The 27,504-nt window shown below is 36.4% G+C and overlaps 1 protein-coding gene across 1 annotated transcript; it reads left to right on the forward strand.

Annotated features, from left to right (window-relative positions):
* The first annotated feature begins 2,359 nt into the window (after window positions 1-2,359).
* On the forward strand, window positions 2,360-27,109 carry TTC39C (tetratricopeptide repeat domain 39C). Its single transcript, XM_010024034.1, has 13 exons — window positions 2,360-2,407; window positions 4,030-4,158; window positions 5,080-5,194; window positions 8,710-9,064; window positions 10,426-10,594; window positions 17,421-17,514; window positions 18,286-18,393; window positions 18,902-19,011; window positions 19,635-19,758; window positions 22,227-22,324; window positions 23,017-23,121; window positions 26,098-26,136; window positions 26,780-27,109. Exons 1-13 carry the CDS (start codon window positions 2,375-2,377, stop codon window positions 26,867-26,869), a joined length of 1,569 nt encoding a protein of 522 aa, XP_010022336.1. The 5' UTR covers window positions 2,360-2,374; the 3' UTR covers window positions 26,870-27,109.
* The last annotated feature ends 395 nt before the right edge of the window (window positions 27,110-27,504 follow it).

Below are 27,504 nucleotides of genomic sequence, written 5' to 3' on the forward strand. Positions count from 1 at the left end.
CTTATTTCAGCAACAGGAGTATCTTTTTCTAGAAATTCATAGAAAATGAAAAGTGGTCTGGAACAGACATGTTTTCATATGCAGTGCTTTTTCTATTTAGTCTATAATTCCACAATATTTATAGTTTGTTAATAAAACTTGCATCTTTCTTGCCAAGTTCTAAGGAATGCCTGGATGCTACTTCTGAGAGCCAAATACATATGTTGCTAAGCTTGTTTGATTTGCTTATGCACATTTTGGGGGGGGGGGAAGCACGTCAAAATCTTGTAACTGTTGTGTAAAATTTTAAAGAAAGTGTAACACGAAGTTTACAAGTAAATCTTTTTTGTAGGTGTTCAACAGATGCTCAAATTTTTACTTCATTATAATAATTTCTTTGGATCCACGCGTGATAGTGAAGTAACATTGTCAGGGTGGATATAAATTTGATCTAAGGCTCTTACTGGGAAGTGCAAACCTAATTAACTATTTCTTAAGTCACATATTTTTATTTTTCTGGTTATATTCAAACACTCTTGTGGCTAAGTTAATTCACTATGATAAACAGTATTTTCTGGCAGTTTTCTGAATGGCCTTCAGTATGAAAAACATTATCTAGAGATGCCTACTGAAACATTTGATAGTGAAACAAAATGAAACTTGGTTTAATTTTGAGCTTCCTTGAAAGTATGATGTAAGTGCAGGTTTTTATATCAGGACATAAAATTGCTTGTACTGATCTGTTCTGCAGTTTTAGATCCATTGGTGTTGATAACACAGTAGGTATGACCTTGAAAAGTAAAGTTATGTGCTGTGGAGTACAGTGGTAAGACTGGCTGTTGAATGGGTCCCATATGCCTCATGGGTTGAAAACTGGATTAGGAGATAGCCATGTGCCCTCTGCAGCAAGGGTTCATTCTCAAAATGCCAGTTGCAGAAGTCTAACTTGAATAGCTGATTTCTCCTGCTCTGTGTAACACAGATGGTGGTGGAGAACAGTCCAGGTACTGAATAGCTGAAGTATTTTCTGGCAGTTCTTTGGTAGCCTACTAGCAAATGGGAAAATACCTAACCTGTTTTTCTTTCGAAAAGGTAATGAAAAGATGTAGCAAGTTATGTTGATCTTATATTTATACACATTGCTCAATGTACATATGAAAAGGGAAATGTTTTCTGTGCTAGCGTGTATTACTTGTCTTCCCTGTTTATCTTTCTTCTTTTGTTCATGTACTTGCTTTTAGATACTTATGCTAAATCAAAAAGTGAGAAAAACTGGGGGGTGAATTATTGATAACTACCTTGTTTGGTTGTAGGTTCCTTCCCCCCCCTCCTTGTTTTTCTTTTTTTATTCTTTTAAACAAACTCTTGTATTATAATATGGGTTTACTACTGGAAATCTGTGTTGTAATAAACAATGTGCAACTTTCTCCATGTTTTTAAAGTGCCTGTCCTATTTTGAAAGGCTATTTTAATCTGAAGCTTGCAGAGTTAAGTTGGAAACAGTACTAAATCCTGTACTATAGCAATATATGTACCTGTAGCATAAATGTTACCTATTCTTAAATCTTGGAAGTCAGTGTTTTATATAACTTGGCAGCCCACTGCCGGACAATGTGGGTCAGTAGTACCACTGAGATCCTGAAATAAGTGCCTTCTTTGTGACATTGCTGAGGGCTTGTGGTCTGTGTGACTATAGTAGTCCCACATATTACCAAAATTTTGTTTGCCTGCATGTTTTTTGATCTAGCAGTTGATTTCACCCTTTTGGAATACTCCCACGGACAGAATAGATGAAGTTTCTTAAGAAGCTGTTCCACCTAGTGTAGTAAGATACGTATTCTGGACTTGAAACAATACAGCTATAAAACCCATAAATCTTGTACTGCCAACAACTTGCATTATGTGGTGCGTATATATACATATATATATTGTGTATATATATATTTAAATCTGGTTAGATTAACTTAAATTCATGGCAACAGGGAGAAGTGGGAATCGCTCAATAGAATCAGATAACGTGTGTCTGCTGGGTCAGAATTGTGGTGGCGGGTCACAAGAAGAGATTAGAATTAGTAGATTTTTAATTTTCTGCTGCTCTTTTTACCTGCACTGAATGTATTTTGATGATGTTGCTTTCTCTTAATATCTACAGCTTAATGCTTGATTATGACTTTTAAGATAAATTCAGTTTAATAAAAATGATGATGCTTTTTTTTTTTTGCTTTCCATTTCCATTATATCTTGCAGAATGTTTGTAACTTGATAGAAATCCCCAAGATTTATTTATAGATGTAGAAGTTAAAATCAAGAAATGCAATATCTATCTTTACAATAGGAAATATGTGCAAATATAGTAATTATATTCTGTTTTCTTTCCAGAAACCATAGTCCATTAATGAGTTTTGGAGCCAGCTTTGTCAGTTTTTTGGTGAGTAGTTGAGAGCAGACAGTATACCTCTCTTCTCTTGTGGTTAATGTTTATATGTGCTTGCATGTGTTTGTAACGGTGGTACTTTGTTTCTTTTTGTGAGGCTTTTTTCAAATTTTTAGATTAAATGTAGCTACAAAACAAGTCATTATTATAAAAAACTTGTTTATTCATGTGATTTAAACAGAAGGTAAAGGTTCTGTGATTCAGCTTCTCAAATGTATGAAATGTTTGTGTTCCATTAGAAGAGCCATAATAAAGCCCTCTCTTAAATGAGCACTAGAGGTCTTATTAAAATAATAATCATAACTGCCATTTCCTTCATAGCTTTTGCTATTGAAAATTTCTTCATCCATATTGGCTAGTGAAAGTTCTTAATTCAGTCCATTCGCATTGCTTCAGTTTTGAATAGACGAGAACTGAGAATATTGACAGACTAAAGAGTCATAATGGGCCTGTTAATGCTTTTTGTGATGTGCAGACTTGGTTTCTTCCAAGCCATCAAGAAAGAGTCATAATGAGTCTGTTCAATGCTTTTCTTTTTTAATGTATTAAAAAGAACATCTTTAGAAAAAATGAGCAGGTATATTAGAAAATATTTAGATCTTGGTTTTTAGACTGTCCTTATTCTGACTTTGGTGCTTAATCTTAGATAAAACAGAAATAATCTATGGTAAGACTACCTTTTTTTAAGGACAGAATTTATTATAATATGCCAGAAATAGGTAAGTTGCAAATGAAATTAATTTGAATTTTCTCTAATGTTTGTAGACCTTGCAATATGGAAAACTTTATTCATTAGGAAACCTCCTGGGACATATGCTTGCTTTTAAGTCCATGGAGAGAGAAAGGAAAGAGGGAGAATCTCAGGCTTGCTTATCTGAATTAATGCGCTGAACCAGTGTAACATCACAGTGCAGCATCACTGGATCTTGAAAATATCTTGCTTAGCTACTGTTCTAAACATAGCAGCAGCACTCTCTGTGCCGGTGTCATTCAGAGCTTTTGTTTAATAAGGCATCAGGAGAAGAAGTTATTTTGTCCTGAAATTCTTTCGAAATTGGTTCATCAGTAGCTGGAGTCTGATGCAGGGTTGTTTTTTGTGGGTGTTTTTTTTTTTTTTGGTTTGTTTTTTGTTTGGTTTTTTTTTCCTTTTCTTCATATGTGTGTAGGTATTGTGGTTATTATTTTGAAATAGGTATTACTTGTTACTTGGCTTTGGAGGCTTGCTACTTACATGGATGAATTATACAAAAGCAGTACCTGCTCAGATGCAAATCATGCCTTAGAAAACCATGATTAAAAATTAATATATATGAATTTTTCTTCTGATTAATGTAATGTGACAGCACATTCAGTTTGACTGCATATGAAACTTTAAGACGAGGAGTTAGGACTTAATGTGTTCTGGTTTTTGTCTTGAAATTTTGGTGAAGTACTCTCAAATCTAGTTTGTTTTTTCTGTGTAGAAGTATGTGTACTGATCTGTGTGTATTAATACTTTTTTCTTAATAGTAAGTTTTATTGTCAAGCTTTCATACAAACTTTTACCCTCCTATAGCTTTTATAGAAAAGAAAATATTTGTGATTTTTATCATTCAAATGTGTTTGGGTTTCGGTAGAATGCCATGATGACATTTGAAGAAGAAAAGATGCAGCTGGCCTGTGATGACTTAAAGGCTACAGAGAAACTCTGTGAAAGTGAAGAAGCTGGAGTTATAGAAACAATCAAGAATAAAATTAAAAAGAATGTAAGAATATTATTTGTAGACATGGAACTCTGTATTGGATAAAAATTTCTGGAACTTCCTTTCTGTTCTCTTTGCATTTTGAATAGATGATTTTTGATACGTAAAGAGCAGCTGAGATCAATAGTAAATTCAGAAATTAAGTAAAATATTTTGCTTGGATTTCCTAAGTATCATATATACTCAGAGTCAGTAATCTCTCTTCTGAAGCTTGTTTTGATGTTAGTAATATCTTTAACACATCAAATTAGTGTCCTACTGGAATTATTTCAGGAAGCTTGTAGCCCATCTAATTGAGGCTAACTTTAATTCATACATGCTCTAGGAGCAGTCAGAAGTTGTGATGTTGAGGCTGCATAGTGCTGTGTGCCAGGCATATTCCTAGGGAATTTTCTTTCCTTTTTTAGACTTTTCATTCTAAATAAGAATAAAGCATGCAGATTGAGAACTAGTTGAAGTAGTCATACAGAAATGTCCAGTGAGTGGTCTGCCTACTGTGACATAGCAGATCTACAGCAGAAGTAAAAAGTTCTGAATGCAACATATTTAATTCTCTGCTCTTTAGAGGCACTACATTTTCTGACACTTATCATATACCTCTTCTTGTGCTCTTCGTATCTGACATCTTTTAGTTGCATGTCTGATGCCGTTAATAATAAAATTAAATTTAAATCTTTTCCCACTATTTGTAGAACCTTAAGAAAAATATTTGGTAGTATATGTGTAAGATTTCCCTGTTTGTTAAGTAGGATATTGCTGGATGACCTGTCAAAGAAATTTTTGCACTTCAGAATGCTGAGTTAAATGAGTAGCAATACTACCACTTGGAGTTCATTTTAGACTTTGTTAGTTTTTCAGATTGACTAGTATTCTGTATTATCTTTGTTAACAGTTTTCTGTGCTCTGTTTGTATATTCCAAACAGGTTGATGGACGAAAATCCACTCTATCCATGATAGATCGTCTACAAAGACAAATAATTGTAGCAGACTGTCAAGTCTACTTGGCTGTGCTCTCATTTGTAAAACAGGAGTTATCAGGTGTGCTGGGGCTTTAAGGTTGAGATGCATTTTTTGTGTGATATCTTTTTAATAAAGTTTGATCATAAAGTGGCAAGGTGACTGTCAGTAACGATGATTGTTTTGTAAGAAAGAGCATAGTTCCATTTGAAACATTCCAAGATCGGTACACTTGCAGATGTAGTACCTATGTGTAGGTAGTAGTATCATAAAATGAGTTGTATTACTACAGATTACAGCTTTCTGCTTTTTTCATACCAGTAATCATATTCAACCTGTTCTCCTTAGATAGGCTGGAATCCTTTGCATGTTCCAATAGAAGCATTTGAGAAGTTGGTACAAAGATGGGTAGCATCTGCGTGCTTTGTGTGGCAAATAAGATAAAAGAAGCTGTAAGTCCAGGCTACTGGACTTACATTTTCCCCATTAGGGAAAATCCTAGTGTCGCATATGCATTATGTTTGTGACAACTCAGGGAGGTGACAAACTGCCAGTGAAAGTAATCTTAAATGGAGCTGTGGTGAAGATGGAACTGCTGAATCGCTTCTTTTTCTCTGGTCAGAGAGAATAGTGTGTCCGTGCATGCCAAAGAGGTTAATCCAGTCAAGTTGAATACAAACCTCCTTGTGTCAGCTGCAAAGCTGTTTCTAATGTTCTCTTGCATTCCTGGATTTCTTGCATTATCTTAAAACATGCCTTCTTCTATTAGTTTATAGAAAATGAGGTCAAGGTCATATACAAAGTGAGCGCATTCCCAGGTTCTTACCAAATAAATTATATCAGTCAGAACACATTGTCAGTGAAAACCCTGCTGAAAGGAATTGGGAAAATAACATTCAGATTATTTAAAATAGCACCAAGATCTTCAGTCAAGGGCATAATACTTTCTCTGATGTGCAGACTTTGTTTCTTCCAAGCCATCAAGAAAGTGGTTGGTTCTAGCTAGCAGAAATTCAAGGGGTTCATCATCTGCTGCATGTGTAGCACTGCAGTTCTGGGTTTTCATTTGTGTTTGGGGCTTCTTTTTGTTTTGTGGTGTTTTGTTTTGGTGGTGGTGTTGGTTTGTTTGGTTCTTTTGGTTGGGGTTTTGGGTTGTTTGTTTTTTTTCTTTTGGCCTCTCCCTTGGAAGTTGTTTTCTTATTTCAGTATTTGTTCTGCAGCTTTGTAACTGGGTTGGGTGCTGTAACTGAGGGTGGTGTCTGTTCCCTTTCTCCTCTGCTGCTCAGAGAACTGAAGTGGGTAGCAGAGTACTGCAGAACATGCAGTATATTTGGGTTATTCTGCTCAGTAAACACTATACCTGAAATCTTCAGTTAAGATTCCAAGCTGTTAAATACCACCTCAGCAACTGCTAGTTACCGCCGTTGCTGAACTGTTCAATCCATTATTTCAGTTTTTGAGTATATTATATTTCTGATTATGTATAAACATCTTCTGTTTTTATCATGTTTCTGTACCAAAATAGCAACCAGATTATTGAAATGAGTGTGATTTAAAAAAAAAAAAAAGGCATTCTTCAGAGGCAGACAAATATTTGTGATCAGTGGATGGGTGAAACGTTTCTTGTTTTTCTTCCTGGAACAGTTTGACAAGAAGCATATGATGACACGCAGGCTGCTTTCTCGTGTGCCTAACACATTGTAGATTTTCTTTTCTGCCCTCATGGAAATACAAATAGTTTCATCATAAAATTAGTAACACAGCAACTTACATTAGCTTCCCACAGCAATATTGAATTACCTTTTCTTGATATTTACAGCTGCTGTCATGGATCTGACCACTTTCTCACCATGGTGGGAAATCAGCTCACTGGTTGGGTTTGATATAATTTTTATGTTTAAGAAGTCAGAAATACATTTATTTGTTAGATTGTTTTATTTTAGTATTTTAAGTCTATTGGGGTTATGCTGTGTTAGTGAACTCCTAATGACTTTACAGAAGTAAAGCCTAAAACTATACTATTTTTTTTTTTCCCCACATTGTACCCGTTACATTTGATGCATGCATCAAAGCACAGTAGTTAGCTATTAGCAGAAACACTATCTATAGGATAAGTAAAATGTGGGGTTTTCCCTTATTAGTCTGCTGCATTGCTATGCATAGTCATATGAACATTTGTCTTGTGGTAAACCACATCACTTTTAAAGTAGTACGTGAAGCCAGAAAGTGACCTAAGTCCTTAAAACTGAAGTAACGTTAGTCTTGTAACACAGCTGAATCATGACAGGGGTTTACATTTTTTACTATAGCACTTTAATGTGGAACTCAAGACAGGGATTTTTTTTTTTTAATACTTTAAGTTCATGTTGACAGAACCCTTCTGTCACAACTGAGAATAGAAGTTTTGCAGTTTCTCTCAGTGCAATTTCTTAAGACTGTAAACTAGCTTCAGTGCCTCTTAAAGGAGGTAGCCTGGTCTGCGATGGTACTTTCTCTAGAAATGGTTTTCGTTTTTAATGGGAAGGATTTTGTCAAAGATGTCAAAGGCTTAAAAAGAGTGGTTTGGTCTTAATAGTGTTTTCCTTTTCATTGAAACACCCACCCTGTTATGATCGAGTTCTGGCATCACTTATAACACTGATTCCTGTAAATTTGGTAGTCTCTTTAGAATGCTGCTACTATAACTATGCTTTTATCTTCTCTCAGTTTTAGTTAACTCCTTTGTCACTACAGTTCCTAACTCTCAGTGCTCTGTCACAGACAAAATGTGTTTGCTTTTACAATTAATGTGTAGAAGTATATTCTCTGTTTGTTAATGTTTACCGCTTGTCACTATCCAAGGATGTGCTATAACCAAGATGAATGCTGTGTAAATAGGCAAACCGGACATCTCCATCTTTTGGCATCATGCCTTTCTTTACTCTCCTGTATAGAGGGTAATGAGACTGAGAATTCTCTCATTCTTAACTGAGAATGTTCAAGATCAGATTTTTTTTGAAATTTAGGTACCCAGCTTGCATTTGAAAATGGGAAAGTTAGGTAACTGAAAAATGTTTTTAAACCATAAAATTTATGCTTTTTTTTTTCTTCTTAATTATAAGGCACTGTGTTCACATGAGGGATAAGAAAACAGTGTTGAAAATCTTATTATCTAATCCAGAGGAAGTAGGTTTCTTAGTATTTTCCCATCAACTGTCTTTTTAACATCTTTTGGGTTTAAGAGGTGTAATCTCTTCTTTGAGTTTTGCTTCTCTGTTTGCCAGGCAGCCATTTCATCTCCACTCTATAGCGGAGCAGAATCCAGCATGAAGTTCTTTGATTTCTCCATTTCTTTCTGACAGTTGTGTTGCTACATAGCTGAAGGGAAGTCCCTTTGTGTTGCATTCTGCTTTTAAGTTTTGTGTTGAAAAGCACTTGAGTTTGTAGTGCCCAGTATGAAAGAGCTGTTTGAGAGGACGGTAGCTATGGCAGAATCCTTTATACAATAAGTTAATGCAAATAGAACATCTTAGGATTTGTGAAATAGCATTTACTAACTATGATCTACTTCTGAAATATGTCCTTAAAATAGTTTTTCCTTGGTATTTTTTTTTTAGCGTACATAAAAGGTGGGTGGATACTCCGAAAAGCCTGGAAAATTTACAATAAGTGCTACACGGACATTAATACGCTTCAGGAAATATATCAGAAGAAAACAACTCAGGAATCCTTGACTTCTGATGCTGCAAATGATAATCATATTGCTGCAGAAGGTGTAACGGAGGATTCGCTAAACAGACTGAAAGGTGCTGTTAGCTTTGGATATGGACTTTTTCATCTTTGCATATCCATGGTGCCCCCAAACCTGCTCAAAATCATCAACCTGCTGGGTTTTCCTGGAGACCGCCTACAGGGGCTTTCTTCACTGATGTATGCAAGTGAAAGTAAGGACATGAAGGCCCCTTTAGCTACGTGAGTAGCTATATTGAAATGCTTTGGTAGATAACTTAGTACTAGAAGTAAGTAACTGGAAAAAAGTCAAAAGCAAAAAGTCATGTTGCTTTAACGGAAACAACAGCAGGTAAAATAAACTTGTTTGTTGTTTAACATGCCATGGTTTAGTAAATTTGTCACTTATAGTAGTGTGTAAGATCTCTCTGCTGTTAGTTATTTACGAATATTTGGGGTTTTTCAGTATTTTGCTGTATTCTTCAGTACCTGCTGTTCTAATGTCTAGTAATTTACATGCCAGCAGAGTAAATGAAAGCACTCCCTGAAGGCTGAGTAAATTTATCTGAGTTATATTCTCCACTGTGGAGAGTATACTATCTTGTATGAGTCACTGAGCTCACTTAGCTATTTATTGTTACTATTAGCCAAAGATCTTTTCCAGTTTATTTTTAATTTTTGCATCTGGGTAAAATGGGATGTTCCTTATAGTATTTTTAGAGCAGTATTCTTTTGTGTACTCTTTTTTTTTTTTTTTTTTTTTCCTTTCCCCCCCCCCCCCCCCCCAAGCATTCATACTGCATTCAGGTCTTTTTATGAGGTGAAGGGTTAGCTGGACCTAATTTAAACTACCCTCATCAATGGGTTTATTATTCCATTATCTTGGAATTAATGCTTTTATTACTGGACCTGCTACAGGTACCATCAGGTGTCGCTTTTGAAACATTGACAGCACAGCTCATGCCTCTTTGAGGAGAAGAATTGGATTTCTGATTGGTTAAGAAGGCTTAAGATTAAATGCTCCTGTTGATTTGTTCTTTCTCCTTTATGGGAAAGAAAAATCATATTTTTCAGGGTATTTCCTCCTTCAGATGGTCTTGGAAATCTTTGTGCTCTGCCCCTGTTTTCAGGAGCAGTGTAGGTCATGTAGACATCTGCTCTTCTGAACAATAGATGTATTTCTTTTTGACATTGATTTCAAGTGCGTCTGCTGATGTATGTTTAGCTTTGTTGGTTTTGTTGTTTTTGGGGTTTTTTTCCCTGTAATGAAGAACTCATCTTCAAAGTTTTCCTGTGGGTTTTTCTTTTTTAAAATCTAGAGTTCCAAAGGCTCAACTGCTTTGATGGTATGAACTTGATTGTTACTTTACCTTTGAACAATGTGCATTGAATTGTATGTTCAGGTGCAGTTCAGAAGTACATTGATGTATGGCAATGGTACTGTGTTTGTTCTAAAGCCATGTTGTATAGGAAAAGATTCATATTTATCTTTCTTTCAGGATCATTCAAAAATTTAAATTGTAGAATATTCTCCTGTGTAGAATGTTACCCTTAAATTTCTGTTTATGAGCTGTAATCCTTTTTTACCCTTATGTTTCTTTTAGATTAGCTCTGTTGTGGTACCACACAGTTGTTCGTCCCTTTTTTGCCCTTGATGGCAGCGATAACAAGGCAGGATTGAAAGAGGCAAAAGAGATTCTTGCAAAAAAAGAATCTGCTTATCCGAATTCTTCTCTGTTCATGTTCTTCAAGGGAAGGATACAGCGATTAGAGGTATTGCATTTGTCTTCTTTTTACTGATTTCTCTTCCCCACCCTTTGTTATTTTGAGCTTTTCTGATGTGAATGAACTGCACGAGCTTCAGCAAATTGTGACTGAAGAAACAGATAACATGGAAAGATAAATAAGAAGAAAGGAGTAACTCTTTCCCAGTTTCAAGTTCACATGCCAGACCTGCTCTTCCACTACTTTTGTCTGAATTAATGACACTTCGAAATTCTTTTTCAGCTGCTTAATACTTTTGGAAAGTATAAAGGAGGCAAAAAGGAACTGTTCTTGGTCACTCACGAGTTTCTTGTAGTATAAATAGCTCTGTCAGTTTTGCTTGTCAAGCTGAAATCTGAGTATTTATCTGCTGAGTACACAGCATTTCTCTCCCCGTTTCATTTTTATGCATTGTTCATATACAGATAATTCCCTGCCGTAATTGCCCTCAGATAACTGCTTTTGCTTTTAAGAGGTCGACCCAGGATGTTTTCTGTTGCGAAAGTTGAGCTCTGACCCAAGCAGAAATGTATTCACGGACAATGTGTTTGTGAATGCTGTTGCAGAGTGTTATTCAGACATTGCAGTAGCATCCTGGGTTTTGGCTGAGTTATTCTTTAAGAATCTGTGATAATACAAGATGGTGGTGAGTACTTTAAAATAGGCAACTCTTAGCTGCTGCTTTTATCAGACTAGGGTATTTCCAGAGCAGTCACACTAACAAGAAAAGCCAACACAAGAGCACAAACCCAGAATGTTCAGATCCTTCATCTCAGTGTCGTAATTACAAGAGCCAATCCAGTTCTAATGTTGGTGGTCATTCTTTGCTCAGGTTTGCAGTTTACTCTCAAATATAGCTTAATATTTTGAGGGAGGTAGCAACAGTAACAGAACAGAGGGGCAGGCTTCAGAGGCCTATCAGATTTTGCAGGCATATTCTTGCATTGGATTTGGTTGGTAGTTTGTTTGGGGTTTGGGTTGTGGGTTTTTGTTTTGTTTTGTTTGTTTTTTTTTTTAGCTGTCTTCTGAAAGCAACAGTGCATTTGGGGAATTACACTGTCACGGACAAGCTGTCAGTCTTTGGAAGTATGGCTGTTTTCCAAGTGGGAAAGACATTAATGGTCTTTGTTCAATTATATGATTATTCCATTCTAGTGGTAAAAGTCAAATATGTTAGGACTAGCTACACAATGAATGCAAGTACAGTTACAAAGACAAATATGTTGATTGCCAGAATATGACTTGGTATTTACAGCCCTCCACACTCCCTTCAATTTCATGTTTAGGGTAATGAATAAAATACAACTGATTCTTCTGACTTTCAGGGCAAGCAGGGCAAAATTTTAAACATAAGTTGTAAGTAAGCTGAGTACATGTTTTTGTGTGTAAATACAGAGGATAGGTTTGGGGTGGGTGTCAGTTTTGTGTAGTCAGTCTCTTTCTGGAGCATGGCTATGTTTCAGAGGAGAGGGGTTTTTTTACATGTTATCTTAACGTATTTGTGCATTAAATGATGCAGTGTATAGATACTGAAGTTTATATCCAAGTGAAAGTTTGTGCCAGAGACAGCCTGGCCAAGTTAACGAAATCAGTTAGCTTAGGCAGGCAGAATGCTGTGCGTTGTGCTATGTAGCCATACCCTTAGTCAGCAGAAAGCTTAGTGGTTGCTAACAGGAATTAAAATGCCCCTTTGCTATTCATGTGTTTGTTTGCATGAGACCTTTTCCATTCAGCAGCCTCTTCCCCCTGGCCCTCCCCGTCCCACATGGCTTTGTTGTAAGTGGTACGGTATCACTCAGGCTTTGCTGTGTCTAAATGTTTTGGTTAAATGTCTTGGGCTCTTCTGTTGACTCCAGGAATTTACAAGCTTGATGCACTTATGGTTACATGTGTCTCACATTCACACATTCTGAGCCAGAAGTGCACATAAATTCTTAGATAACAAACTGATATGCTGAGTTGTAATGTCCACATCATTTCCAAGAGAGGTGAAGAGAGCTTGTGCAAAGCTTGGGAAGTGCTTTTATGGCCTTCCTTGAAATTATTAATACACAGATGGGTTTAAATATTTCCCAGCTGGCACAGAAATGCTATTTTCAGATGGTTTACTGAAATTGGGAAGTCTGTGCTTTAACCTAAAAGTATACCTTGAGATGAAGCTTACTTATTTTATGGTCTTCAACATGTATTATCTTTTAACGGTTCTGTGATAAAATTTAATTAGATGTTGTTATACAAAAGAGCTTGTGTGTTCTGAAAGTACAGATGAGTAGTGGTCATCATAGGCTTTCTATTACAGCCTCCTAGCATTCAGTCCATTGGATCTTTTTTTTTATAGCCTTCAATCCTGCGTTTCAGCTGATGGTATGTATATTCAGCTTCTACTAGCAAGTCTGCATACACCTATAGATCTGTATGCGTGCATTTTTTACTTTTCTAGGGAGGAAAATAAACAGGAAGGAGTGTAGTGCAGCCATGGACAGGACACCTGGAGGCAGGGAAACTTGAAAAAGCAGAGCAGTAATGAAAGACTGGACAGCGAGACACAGATCTGACAAAGGAGATAATTGCCAAGGGAGGCAGTCGAGGAGAAAGGAAGATTTCACAGTGACAGTGCTATGAAAGACAAATGAAGAGTATGTGACTCTATAGTGCTCTGTGCACCAAGAAGCATGTATGAATATTAGTCAATAAAAGCCTTAACAGACGTTGGTTTTCTAAAGAAGTAGCCTTACAGGTACTATAAACATGGACCAAATTATCTTTCAACTTTTTTCCCAGATTCACATTTTTGAGAAATGAATCTGAAAGCCTTTGGAGACTGTTGAAATGAATGAGTTGAGGGAAAGGAGAGGAGGAGGATCTGGGAAAAAGCTGGAATGAAAGTGCACCGGAAAGTTAAAGGTTGCACTGGTAGACTGATCACATGTCTCTCTTATTCAAAGAGTAAGTTAAGAGACTGCATATTAAAAGTAGTATTTTTCCTGACTTTTACACTTAGGCTGTTTTTATGGACATACTCATGTGCTTGACTTATGATGGTATACTGTGTATTCCAGCCTCAAGTATTTCTCTTTGAAGTATTTTCTGCTGAAGCTGATAATGATGTTTCATGTAAGCTTAAGCCATTAAAACCAAGTGAGAATAATGTTTTGTACTTGTGCCTAAAGGGTACTTAAAATGTAATTAGTACAATAGCTGCTGAAACCCACTGTTCTGAAATTCAGAGTTTCTGGCTGTAGCCTTGGGCCTTTCTAATTACTGTGAAAATAAAATATTGCCATCCATTTTCTAAATGTGTATTGTCTAGTATTATAATTATGTTAATAAATACCAATTTACTTGTGATTTAGACTATTCGAGTGTGATATTGTGTCCAGTAGTGAAATATGGGCATATAGTGGGAGGAGTTAAAGGTGGTGTTCTGAATCTTACTTATTTCTACCGCATAATTAAAAAAAAAATCTTCATCAAATTTTTTTGAATAATACAAATCACCCCACTCGGACATAGTTAAATAGATTGATGGCTTCATCTGGAGAGTGGTAAGGGTATAAAGCAAAAATAGTGTTTGGCAAAATCATGAACTGGGCAAGGTTTTCTTTGATTGGGAACAGATTCCAGATGTGTGTATGTAAACGACAACAAATCTTTGGGGCTGGGGCAGAAAATTTAGCTTCTGAGGCTTGGTCTATAGAGTTCAGTTGGTATAACTGTATTTTAAGAGTCTGAAGGGAAAAGTACCAAGTACTCCAGCTGACGGGCAAAACACCAGTACATTTGGGCGTACACTGTTTGATGTGGAGGGTGGTGTTGCAGGCTTAAATGTAATGCTGACAAGCACTCCTGTGTTTCACTGCCTTTCGTAGGCATCTTGGTATCAGTGATATTATTCTTATTTAGGGGTGGGAAGATGTGGCACAGAAAAGTAGTCTGAGGGCAAGAGTAATAACAAGCATTAAAGAGTCTTAAATGAGTTTTCTGCAATAAAGTCACAGTGATGTGTTAAGTAAAGAAATTTCAGAGCTTGTGTAATGAATGTCAGAGTTTATTTTCAGCAATTGTGTGGGCTCCTCTGGTTGTTTGTTCTAGGCTATAAAGTACAGAATCCTAGTTTTACTCTATTTTGATTTTCTGTTGTGTCTTAAGGATAAAATGGTGAGGGGGTGTCTGGGGCATGTGCGTGTTAGGGAATAGACTATAGAGACTGAAATTTCCATAGTATCCTCCAATGCACATTGTCCTCTTTTAGATATAGTTTGCTGGTTTCCCCTTAAAAATGAGCATGACTTCTTAAAAGCCTTAAAAATTCATAGTGCTGATCAAGAATAGAGAGAACCTGGGAGAGGGAAAGCATCCTGAGATTTCAGAACAACTCTGTGGGGAAACATGTGTTGGCTCAGGAAGCTGCCTTGCTCAGTAAACTCTGTAGATGCTTAGTTTTGGTTTTAATTTGAAGTCATGAAATGTTCTAATAATCCTTTTTATGGTTATGTAGTTCTGTATATTACACATTTTGCCAATTGTGTTTCTGTCTTTTATTATGTCTAAGAGAGGCATAGGTGATGCCTGTTGAAGGAATTACAAATGTGCCTGTGCGTATGTATGTGTGTGTGTGTGCGTATATATATATATGTTTAAATCTCACGAATATGAATTTCAAGTGTCAGCCATGATGTTATACACATGGACTCTTGGGACTTTATAATTCTGCTTATTCTCTGAAACATTATACTGGTGGTAATTCATTTTAAGAATTAACACTAGGAGTGGAAACTCATATTCTAGCATGTTGCAGTCCCTGGAGATGATTAAAACTTTAATTATTAAGGAATATCTCTGAAACGTACTTACTGAGCAACACAATTACTGAGCTTGATGCTTAAGGAAAACTTAAGCAGACGTCAAAACACTTGAGTGATGTAGTCAGAGAAATAAATTACAGAAGATTGAACTAACCAGACTTGCATAATACTAGACGGTCAGTATTTCATACGCTGCCCCAGGCTGGTGTATGGCATTACAGACAGTGATGTAACTGCCATTAGTCATTGTGTGGAATAACATGCCCAACAAATAAGTGAAACGCAGTTTTAAGTTTTTTAGAGGGCAGAGTATCTTCACAGAGGACTGAATATTTAGATTTTTTTTTTTTTCTCTCCCCTCAGAAGCATTCAAAACAGGTTTACTGAACTGTTTTGTTTTACCTGTAAGTCGGGGCTTGTAACACATTCCAGGTAGTCATGTTGCATGTTGTAGCATCAGTGGGGTAATATGTAGTGGAGAAAATGCGCTGCTACAAAAGTAAACAAGGTGTTCATTGCTCAGGCTCCCTAGTTATCTTGGGGGCAAATACAACTTGCCTGTCTTTTTGTATAGTCTATTCTTCTGCCATGCCAACAAGCATCTTAAGTCTAATCACTATTTTATTTCCTAAGTGTACAATGTTTATATTGTGGTACAGCTGTGGATCCCTTTGCTGGCAGTTCTGCTTTCTTGATGCAATATATATGATTTATGGTTAAATTGTTTCTTAGCAACTAAACCAGTTTTCCCTGATGAGACAAATAACAAAATCTGATAAACTCTCTAGAGCTCTGTATGTGTGTGGTCTTAAGATACACTGCTGCAGATTTTTGCAGGAATTACTGAATTCAGTTATGCTTGTGTATGATGACAGGTTTACTTTTTCAAGGGTTTCTTTCACCTACATGCTTAGCCAGCTGTGTGGCGTAAAGATTTTTCTGTCATATAAATTAAATTATTATAATTGTATGTGAGAATAAATACAGGAACACTGTTAAAGCAGGATAAATAGTGTGTCTATGGATGAACCTAATAAAACTCCCTTTATGGTGATTGTTACGGTGAAGTCCCATCCTAGACTGGGAAAACCAGTAAATGCTAAAAATATGACTTTTAAAGGCGGAATGACTTATAAGTGTAGAAATGAAACTACTCAAAAGCTTACTGTACAAAACCAATTTCAAACATAATAGCAAATAGAACGAATACAGATGCTGATTTTTAAGGTTGATAGATGATCATGAAATTGTAAATTTGATCTGCAAATTATTGGTGATCTTTATTACAGTATTAAACTTTTCTACTGTCCCCCTCCCAGCTTTTTTAAATTCTGTAGTGTTCTGCGCTTCTCATGTGACTTTCAGAGTACAAGTTCCATACCGTATGTCTTAAATTTTTACTGCTGCACATGGTGGAACTCATTATTAGAACCTTGCAAGCACACACTTTGCATTCTTATCTGAAGTTTCATTTAAATATAAAGCTGAGTTGCTTTGTATTAGTAGTTCTTACTTCCCATCTCTTATAATTTGTCTTTTGTATTACGTTTCATATCATGAATACGAAATATATGGAAAAATCTGCTCACTATGGGACCTCTTTAAGAGGCTTATTTATTATTGTAAATAAAGACTGTCATAATTTGCCCAGATATCCATTCAACAGTGATCAGGTTGAGAGAGCTGGGAGAAGGGAATTTTGCTAAAGGAATTGCAATGTGGAGCTGGTATATTGAATTAATATAGGCTGTTTTCCAAACTATTAGCTTTATGGTGGGTTTTAGCTTATTTAAAATAATGTGGAGTCTGAAGTTAATTTGGAGGTTTTCCTTTCAATGGGATGTTGTGACTTCCTGATCAAATCAGTGTCTGCAGTCTGAGACACTTCAATATTAATATTGCTAACTATAGTTATTTTAAAATACCTATTAATAGAAATCTGAATGTTTTATCAAAATCAAAATTTCCAACAAATTTTAAATTTCAGACATCTGATTTTTTTTTTTTTTTCTTTATTTCACTTTTGTTAGTGTCAGATCAATAGTGCCTTGGCCTCATTTCATACCGCTTTGGAACTTGCAACAGACCAAAGGGAGATTCAACATGTCTGCTTATATGAAATAGGTAAGTTGGATATGATTACACTCACTTTCAAGTCTACACTAGCAACTTCAATAAAAAAATTGGATTATTTTTATTAGGATTTTTAAAAAAGGCTTTAGAATACCATCTTTTGTCTTGGATGGACTGTGGTAATGATTCTGTCTTGTTTAGGCAAGTAGAATTCAACAAGTAGAATCAAGGGCAAACTGTTCATCTCCAGAATATTATTTAAAAGGAGAAATTAGTTAATCTGATTTGTCTGTAGAATCGCCATTTCTGTGCCAAAACCAAATCAGCCTAGTGAAGCTTCACAGCTTTCAGGACCTATATTTCATGTTCATTTTCTTCTATCAATAGCAATATGTGCTCAATTTGCATACAAGTCTTTAAAGTGATGAAGATAATGTTGCTTCAAGCTTTAAATGTGTCTTGTTAAGAGATCTTGTCACAGTGGGGAGGAACAAGGGAGCTAGTGGTAGCTTTGTAAGTTTCAGCATCCTACAAAATATGGTGTTTAAATTAAAAGGAGAGCTTTTGGTGTCTGTATAGATTATTTGTTGCTCTGAATTGGATTCATTGCTTTATATGGAATCTTATAATTCAACATTTCCCAGTAAATTCAAACCAGGCTTTAAGTGTGTTTCATTGGTTTGTTTTGGGTTTAACTTCTCCTGTTACTGTTATAAATGTTGAACTAGCTCCAGCTCTCATAGCAGGCTGTGTGTTCAGTAACACTGACTCTAAATATGAATTACTGTGTGTTCTCTGAAGTTAAATTAGTCTTGCTTTTAGGTTGGTGCAGCATGATAGAGATGAATTTCAAAGATGCATTTGAATCCTTTGAAAGGCTTAAAAATGAATCCAGGTGGTCCCAGTGCTACTATGCTTATTTAACAGCAGGTGAGTATAATTGATGTGTTGGGTAAGTGATAAATCAGTGATGCAATAAGGTTTTGGCACGTTTGTTTTGGGTATTTACTAGTGCACGTAGTGTCTTCAACCCTACCTGCTGCTTATGCACCTTTATGGCAGACTTACTTAATTTTGGGGGTTTTATAGAATGTAAACTTGCATGTACATGCATGTGCATACCTTTCCCCCCCAGTGTTGATAGTTACGATTGTCAATGTAGTGACAGGTCACATAACTGTATTGCAAAGATTTATAAATAAATCCTTAGAGATTGGGTGGTGTTAGTTCTTTTAATGGATACAAGAAAAGAGTACTGACTTCTTAATGATTACGGGGGGTGCTTGGGAGAGGTGGGGTTTGCATGTTTGTCAAATCTCAGGTTTGGATCCTTTTTGGATGTGAGAGTGTGTTTTCCTGTGACTGTATAATATCTAATCTTCATGTTTCCTGTTTCATATCCCAGTAGCGTTAACACATTTTTGTTTGTGCTCTTTAGTATGTCAAGGAGCCACTGGTGATGTCAATGGTGCTCAGAATGTGTTTAAGGAAGTTCAGAAGCTTTTCAAAAGGAAAAACAATCAGATTGAACAATTTTCAGTGAAAAAGGTTTGGTTTAGCATAAGCTAACTTGTTTCAGTACCGTAATTACACTTGATAATTTTATTGGATTCTTTACCAGTATTTATTTTTGAAGGATGTATCTGTTTTTTGCTGTGTTGGACCTGTGGAAAAATAAATGTCATGTATTTTAAGGACCCAGCAAAGGAAATGTGAATTAGCTATTTGCTTTGCAACTAAAGTAATTATTAAAGATAAAAATACATTTTCCTTCTATCTTTGCCTTTCTTACTCCTTTTTATCTTGTCTTGTTTGTCAAAGCCTTAGTTCTTTTTGAAAGCTAGAAGAAATACCTCCCAACTGATGCTCTTGCAGATGTTACTGTTTCAGCATCCAGTCAGTGTGTACTTGGAACTGTGAAATACAATAAAACAAATCAGGCTGCATACAAGGAGGCTTTAATTTTGGTCAATATGTAAGCCCTTAAATTAATTGAAAGATTTTGCTTTTTCAGACTTAAAGATAAGTTGCCACTGACTGTATTTTAATAAAATTGTTGGATGCTTTGATGAAACAGAATTACTGTTTGTGATACATTGTTTGTGAATATTATGTTCCCTATAAAAGGATAAATGACAGATCTCTTTTCCCTCCTTCTCCCCACTTTACAGGCAGATAGATTTAGAAAGCAAATGCCAACCAAAGAACTCTGTGTCTTGGCATCTATTGAAGTATTGTACTTATGGAAAGCCCTTCCAAACTGTTCCCTCTCGAACCTACAGCACATGAGCCAAGGTATAATATGGTTTCTTGATTTCTCTATTTTTTTTTTTTAATGAGATGTATCATTTTCTTCTGTTATGTGGAGTAGTTGATTGTTGCAGACTGAAAATTTAAACTTGTGTGCGTGTGCCATAGCAAAACAGTTTGAGGAACAAAAGCGTAACAACTCATTTTAAGATTCAGCTTAGTGCTTCATTTTTACCATTTTTATAGGTTTGGGAGAAGTTTTACTGCCTGCTGCCTATAGTGGTTTTTTAATCAGTTGCATTTGCCCATTGTTTAAAATGAAACAATAGTATCATAGTTATTGTTCAAATAATTATGATTAGAGTTACAGCAAATTTAACTTAGTGTTACTTTAACTTAGTTACTTAGTTACTTTACTTACTTTGACTTAGTTAAGTTTAGTTATAGCAAAATTTAACTTATTTAAACCCAGCTACAAAATAAAACCCCTGCCAGTTCATTTCTGCATGTTGGTTTTCTTATAAGCCAAAATATATAGCTTGTGAGGTCATCCATGACGTAAGGGTTCTGTTCATCTTGGCTGCTGGGACCATCTTAGTGGTGAAAGGAGCATTTTATGGTTGGCTCTTTCTTAGTCTCCAGATGTCTTTGTCTGTCACATGAAGCTTATGACAGCTGTGTTTATCGTGAAGTTTTCCATACTCCACCTTCCGTCCAATGATCTGATTTACATTCTGCAAACATTCTGAAACCTGAGTTTCAGGTTGTTATCTGCTCATTTAGAAAATAAAACAAAAACCTCTACCATCAAGATACTTCCTTTTTTTAGCCTGTAATTATGAAATTTTGGGGATTTCATGTTTAGCTAGAAAACTACCAGTCTTTGAGAGTAAGGGCTAATAATGAGGTTTTGTTCTGGTTTTTATTTAAGATAATTTCTCCATTTAAATTGGATGACAGAGGGTTATATTCAGATCCCTAGTTTTCTAGTCCTGAAGAGAATGGTGAAGGCTTTCAAGTTAGATATAGTGAGTAAATTTGAGGATTTTTGTGTGTCATTTGCCTTCAGAACAATCATCTTTAGAGGCTGTACTTCTCTCCTGCATGCTCAGAAGCAGTGTAAGTCTTCCTTCTCTAAGCTCCTAGCCAGCGGTTCACATTTTAATGTGAAGTAGCAATACAGACTACAGTTCAGAGATACCCTTCTTGTATGACACTGACGGATGTGTCTGCATCAGCGATCCCTGGTTGAAGATTTTCTGCGCAATGAGAGCGTTACTGCTGTGCCATATGTGTACTTAAGAACGGTGAGATGACAGGGGATTTTATTTGTTTTATTTTAATTTGCTTCCTCTTCTCTTGAACAATGGGAGCATAATGTGCAGGGCTATTTCCAGGCTTTTTGTCAGGGCTAGAAGTTGACCTAAAGGAATTAGCTTGTATCCACATGTATCTCTGTAAGTACAATGCCAAGTAACTTCAGACTTGCAAGACAAGCAAGAGTTGACAGCCTTGTGTATTGTGTAATATCCAAATGCTTCATACAGCCAACTCTTACTTGTTCATAGGTAGCTTATTTGGGTTGTGGATTAACTGTGTTGTGAATGCAGAGCTAGTTAAGATCTGGCAGGGTTTATGAGATGAGGCTGAATGTGAAGTTAAAAGAGCTCTACTGCTCCAGGCACAGCAGTTCAGCCCCTCCTGATGGGATGAAGAGCCCTACAGGTCTCCCAGTACCCTGGCCTTTTTATAGGTAACAGTGCAGACAAGCGCAAATGGCTCCTCATGGAACTAGCCTTGATTTAACAGAGCTGGTGCTAATAGGCTTGATCAAAATAGAGCCAAATTAATCTAGAGACTGTTATGTGCCTCATGATTCTGTTCTTCCTGGAAACAGAGGGCTACTCAGCTGAGGCACAGTCTGTCCCTAGATTGTGGACCAGCTAAGTTGTGGCAGATAAGCCTTATCCTTTCATCAACATTGAGAACTGTGATGCCAAACTACTCTAGTCTGGGGGTTTAAGTCCAGTACAGATTTTTGTGTGCCTATCACTTGGCTTTAGTTCAGAACAAATCAGCTTTGCCTGAACTTCTTGCCTTGTGCTCCATATAACTCGTACTGTGTATTTTCCTTCCAATATCTGGGACAAGCCAGTTTCCCGTAACACTAGGAAGAGGTGGTTGTATCTTAACTTTACCTTTTAGTGTGTATTTCAAAGACCAGTAGAGAAATGAGTTCTCTTTTTGTGAGAAGAACACCAACTGCATTTGACAGCAGCCCATTCATTCCTGTTAAGAACTGTACTTGTGAGTGACAGATTGCTTGACGTGGTTCATGCAAAACTGGTTTTATTTAAAATGAACCAAATTACGTTGATTTATATTAAGTTTACTGGCATCTCCTTTTTCTGGTTAATTTTAATCCTCAGACTAGAAGTCACTGTAGACCACAATTCTTGTCTAAGAAAGGATTTAAGTCCTTCTTGTTTGTTTACTGGAATCTTTCCATTAAGCTTGTCAGGATGTTGATGATTCATCAGCTGTTGGTTTAAAGAATTTGCTTCTTGGTGCCATACATAAATGCTTAGGAAATTCTGAAGACGCCGTTCAGGTAAGTTATTAAATGATAATTTCCACCATTAATCCTATTTTATGAGCTGTTCTGTTGAATATTGTTGAGTAAGTGTGTTAGGCAACCCATTAGTTTGCAGTGCTATTGATTGGAACATGGCAGCTAAAGTGGCTTGTTAGGAGCAAGAGCTAAGGGGAAGCTGGGAAGAACAGCGGAAAAGGTCTTGCTCTGCTGGATTTAGTTTATTCAACAAAGAAAATTCAACTTTTTTTTTCCTCCCCTCCCCATAATAAAATGCAATTCACAGAAGCAACAAGGGAGCTGATGCTGGCTCAAAATCTTCTTCCCCCCCACTCCCCTTTTTTTTATTTTCCTTCTTTCAAGCATATTTTAAATAATCTAGGTACTTTAATGTTAAGGATCCTTGTTAGATCTAATATTTTGCAGTATGATGCTGGAGTAGTCTTGAAACAGTCAATATGTTAGAGTTGTTTGTTTGGATTTTACTGCCTTGATGCAGTAACGTTGGTAAATATGTGTGTCCTTGCTGAAAGAATCTCTACCATTGGAAATTTTTAATGTGTTCTCATTTTAACCTTGGGCTAATATCTAGTGCTTAAAGTTGAATGAATGGTGCTTCTGTTTGGATTTTCTTTAGTATCAAGCAGTCAATTTTAATGTATTACTGCAATCTTTGGGTTTTGTTTTTTTTTTTTCTTTAATTTTTATAGTTCTTTCAGCGAGCTGCTAAAGATGAACTGTGCCGTCAGAACAACTTGTATGTCCAGCCATATGCTTGCTATGAACTTGGCTGTCTTCTGTTAGACAATCCAGAGGTAATAACCTATTTATAAACTCCTTAAAATTAGATTGGGGAGTCAACATACCCCTATACAAACTATTAAAGTTTAGAGATGATAATGTATACTAAGTTTTACAAATCTGTTTTATATCTAATGTGAAGAAACTTACTACTTTGGCTTTTTTTGCAAAGCAAGAAATGAAATGCATTTTAGGTAACAACATCTGATTTTTCAATATCGAGAGCTATAAGGACATTCTGAGCAGCTCAGTGTATCTGATGGTAACATTGCAGTGACTTGTTTTGCTCTTACTGGGTTATATTTCCAAATAAATAAAACAAACAGAGCCTGGAAGTTTCTGGGATATTTCAGGGCAGTTGTTACATTCCTGACCATTATTCGTGTCTGTCTTTAACAGCAAAATAAACATATCTGCAAAACTACAGCAAGCAGTAAGGCAAGAATTTTGAGTGTAGAACCACATTGTTTTGATTATTTTAATTAGCACATCAGAAAGCACCACAAAGACTTCAGTTCTCATCTCTTGGATCATGCCATGATGCTCATTTTTTCATACATGCCTTACAGAAACAGTATATATAAATAGTGGTGTATGGAAATACTTTGTCACCCCTCCAGACAGAAAGACCTCTCTCTCCTTTTACTCGCCTTAGTGTTCCTGCTGCTGGTGGCAGCAGAGGTCTGACAATAATGCCTTGGGTATGCAGGGATTTGCTGTTTGCAGGTGGTATATAGTGTGATGAATGCCTAGAATCCTTTTCTTATATATTTAATTTTCTGTGGGATGCTGTTCAGTCTTGAAAGTTTACCTATAGCTATCTTCTCCAAATAGAATTTGATGCCTTCCTAAAATAGCTCCAAGTTTTGGGGATCAAACTTTTTTTTGGAAAAATGTTACGTCAGGAGTCTTTTTATTTAGGGATTATTCATCCCCACTCTTAGAACAAGTATCTTCCTAATCTTGCACATCAGTGCATCTTGGAAACCTAGCTGGACTGAGGGCACGCATACCTTTGTAGCATTTCATTGCAGGGGATGTGGAAGTAAAGGGATTCCAGTAACTTAAATTCTGTTAAAGCTGTTTGACTTGGTGTTTTGTCTTTCACCCTGAATAGTGAAGCTTTTGTTGTTCAGGATCAATGGCAAAATAATCCACCTGGCCTTCAAACTGTCCAGATGGTTTGGCTGATGATACATTTGATTGTTCAAGTCTTTGCACGTACCCTGTCTCCTAGGGAGCCCAGAGAATCTTAAACTAGGGTGACTTCTACACCACTCTTGGTGCTACTTCCTTCCTCAAACACCACTACCTGGAGTTTATGCCACACCACTTTGTGTAGTACTTCCTGAATCGGGTTGCAACTTAGGGGAAGCAGTTACAAGTTAATGACCTGAACCCACCCATTGCTTTATGTGTAGTGCATGAGGTAGCTGGGCTGATAGTGTCTTGTGTTCTTAAGATTCTGGTTTCAGCTGTGATTAATCTTGTAAGATTTGGTCATCTGAGGAGGGAAGGAAAAGAAAGTTTTTCAATAGAAGTGATTATTGTGACAAAAGAAGCAAATGCTTTTAAAAATATATTTTCTTTCCTGAAAGTGCTGCTGCCCTATGGACTTAAAACGGGGCCTTGAAGCCTGGTAGGGAGCTCTGAGTGCAGTAATGTTTGGTGTTCGTATTTAAATTTGATCAAGTGTCTCAAGACTGTGTGGTGGGTTATCTGAAGGTTTTGAGAATGTAGAAGCCGTCCTTCCTTCCTTCCTTCCTTCCTGCTTCACACATAGTACTGCACACAGTAACCAAAAGTGGTTCATGCTGTTGAGGACTGAACAAGCCTCGGCTTGTAGCTGTACTGAGAAGCTACGGTAGAGCTTAGTATATGAAGTACGTGCAGGAAACTCCCTCTTGTGGCGCTCGGGTAATGAGGAGGTAAATGATGCTTGACTTGAATAAAGTGGGATGGGGTGGGGAAAAGCAAGAGCTAGAATTAGAGGCGACTGGATGCTGTTTATAGAAAATTCCATTTATTAGCTGAGGTGTCATGTGAGAGCTCTATAATGGATGAGAAACAGAAGGGAATAGGATTTTATAAAACACATTTACCTGAGAGGCTGAGTGTATTAAAGACGTGAACAACATGCATAGATACGAACATGCATATCTATAGTATAAAAGGTATAAAGTATTTTTAGTATAAAAAGCATGCTGTTAAATTTACTTAACTTTAAAATTATTGTAATTACATGATTCAGATAATGTGGTAAATCAAACATCTTTGTTATTTTAAACTTAATTCTAGTAAGTTCTGGAAGATTCTTAATATGGTTATGTCAGCAAGTTTACAGATTATTTTTTTCCTTGTAAATGTCTTATATTGGTTAAATTCAGTGTCTAAAATATGTTTATACTCAGATATATTTGAATAAGAACATTTTTTTTTTGTCTCTTAACAGACAGCTAATTATTTATTTCTAAGGCTTAGAGTAAACGTTTATCGTATGAGAAGAAATAAAACATTGAGCTTTTTCAGCAGTAACTATTAATCTGAAAATACTGTATTTTTCCTTAAGAGCTTGAAATTGAGATTTCTGAAGCACTTTTAATGCTCAAAATCTGGTAGCTTGTTTTGTAAATAAATGGCTTAAAATTTGGTTAAGAAACAAAAACTACTCTATTGATCAGTTAGTCATTTACCTGTAGTCTTGTTTGTTTCCCTGTGCATTGTTGTAGCTCACCATCACCAGTAGCAACTTGTATTTAAAGCTGTAATCTTCTCATTTTCTGTAGAAGACTAAAAACATGTAATACTGCATTTCTTGGGTGCTTCAGTAGTGTTTCTGGTTTCCTAATTTGAGGATTGAGAGGGTTTTATTTGCTCAATACCTTGTTTTCAAGATAGAAATACTGTCCCAGACTGACCAGGCCTTATGCTTAAGTTATATTCTGTAATATTTGGAGTGCATTTCTAATGTAATGTTTGTCTTTTTGTAGACTGTGCCAAGAGGCAAGACTTTACTTCTCCAAGCCAAGGTAAAAACTATGACACTTTCAAATGTTTCTTTCCGAGATGAGGGTTTTTGGGAGTTTGGGGTAGGGTGTATGTGGATGTTGTGTGTTGGTGTCCCTTATCTATAATCTACAACACAACACTATCATGTAGGTATACATTAATGTATAAAATATATATTTATGTATGCTATGTAGACATGTGTTTCTAGGTCAGTCATAGCACATGAGGGCACTCCAGGAGAGTCCACATTAGTGACCTCTCCTGGAGTGTTAGAACCTTGCCAAGTATTTCAACTAAGATTTGGCTACAGAAAGTTTGAAAATGACAACTCTCCACTCCTTACCTATTCCAACTGGTTCCTGCCTTGGGCACGTTGGGATTTGCTAGAGGTTTTGGACTTGCAGAACTTTCTGGGTGCTGTTCAACTACCTGGGATCCAGGCAGCATGTTGGAAATGGAAGCTTTCTGCTCTCTTCACCAACTTGGAATTTCTGTAATAATTCTGTTGCTTTCAGTAATTGCAACACACAGAATCTGGTTCACCTCTTTTCTTCAGTCTCTTTTGTAACATGACTTCTTAAGCATTAGTAGTAAAATTATCTTCATGTCTTACAGTGAAGGAGGCTAATAGTTACATGCTTTTCTTTTTTTTCCACCCCCCAGGAGGAATTTACAGGCTATGACTTTGAGAACAGATTGCACGTCCGCATACACGCAGCCTTAGCCTCTCTAAGGGAAGTAGTTCCACAGTGACGGACAGGAAGTCTTGTTATCCTTTCCCACAGTTTCTGCACTTTAAGATGAAGCAGAAGAAAAAGCTGTTGGGAAGACCAGCTTTTCTTCTGAAAACCACTTGTGCCAGAGACACTTTCCTAGTACGGTCAGGGTTGGTATGGCTTAGTAAACCATTATGATTTTAACTAAAAGTAAATCAACCAGGAAGAAGGTTAAGTGACCTTGTGTTTTTAACTCTTCAATTTTTATTTTGTTTAAACCAAGCTGAAGTCAATTGCTTGTAACATTGTGGGAAAGCCTAAATAAGCACACATGATTTATTTCAACAATATTGCCAGGTGTGATTTCTACCTTTTAAAATAGATCTAGATCTGAAATGAAAGAGGAGCACTTCTGGTTTAATTAAAATAATACAATAAAAGTAATCGGTATAAATGTTGAAGTTGGGAATGGTCAGAACACTTTTTTTTTTTTTCCCCTCAAGTGTTAGCCAGTATACAGAAAGACAAAAGCTGCTGAGCCACAAAAAGCAGATCTTACTAAATTTTAGTGGCTTACGTCAGTGACTAATCCGTGAATTTTAAACTTCACGTCTCCTTCCATTCTTCATTTCTCCCTCCCAATCCAGCTCAGAATTGTGATACAAATAATGC

Source organism: Nestor notabilis, unplaced genomic scaffold, assembly GCF_000696875.1.
Source record: "Nestor notabilis isolate BGI_N333 unplaced genomic scaffold, ASM69687v1 scaffold13331, whole genome shotgun sequence".
Lineage (NCBI taxonomy): Eukaryota > Metazoa > Chordata > Aves > Psittaciformes > Psittacidae > Nestor > Nestor notabilis.

What these genes read in the sequence shown, in the direction of transcription:
- TTC39C (XM_010024034.1), top strand. Translation starts at nt 2,375, where the DNA reads ATGAGTTTTGGAGCCAGCTTTGTCAGTTTTTTG. An exon ending in GAAGGATACAGCGATTAGAG is followed by an intron (nt 10,595 to 17,420) that starts GTATTGCATTTG and finishes CACTTTTGTTAG; the next exon opens with TGTCAGATCAATAGTGCCTT. An exon ending in CCTACAGCACATGAGCCAAG is followed by an intron (nt 19,759 to 22,226) that starts GTATAATATGGT and finishes CTTTCCATTAAG; the next exon opens with CTTGTCAGGATGTTGATGAT.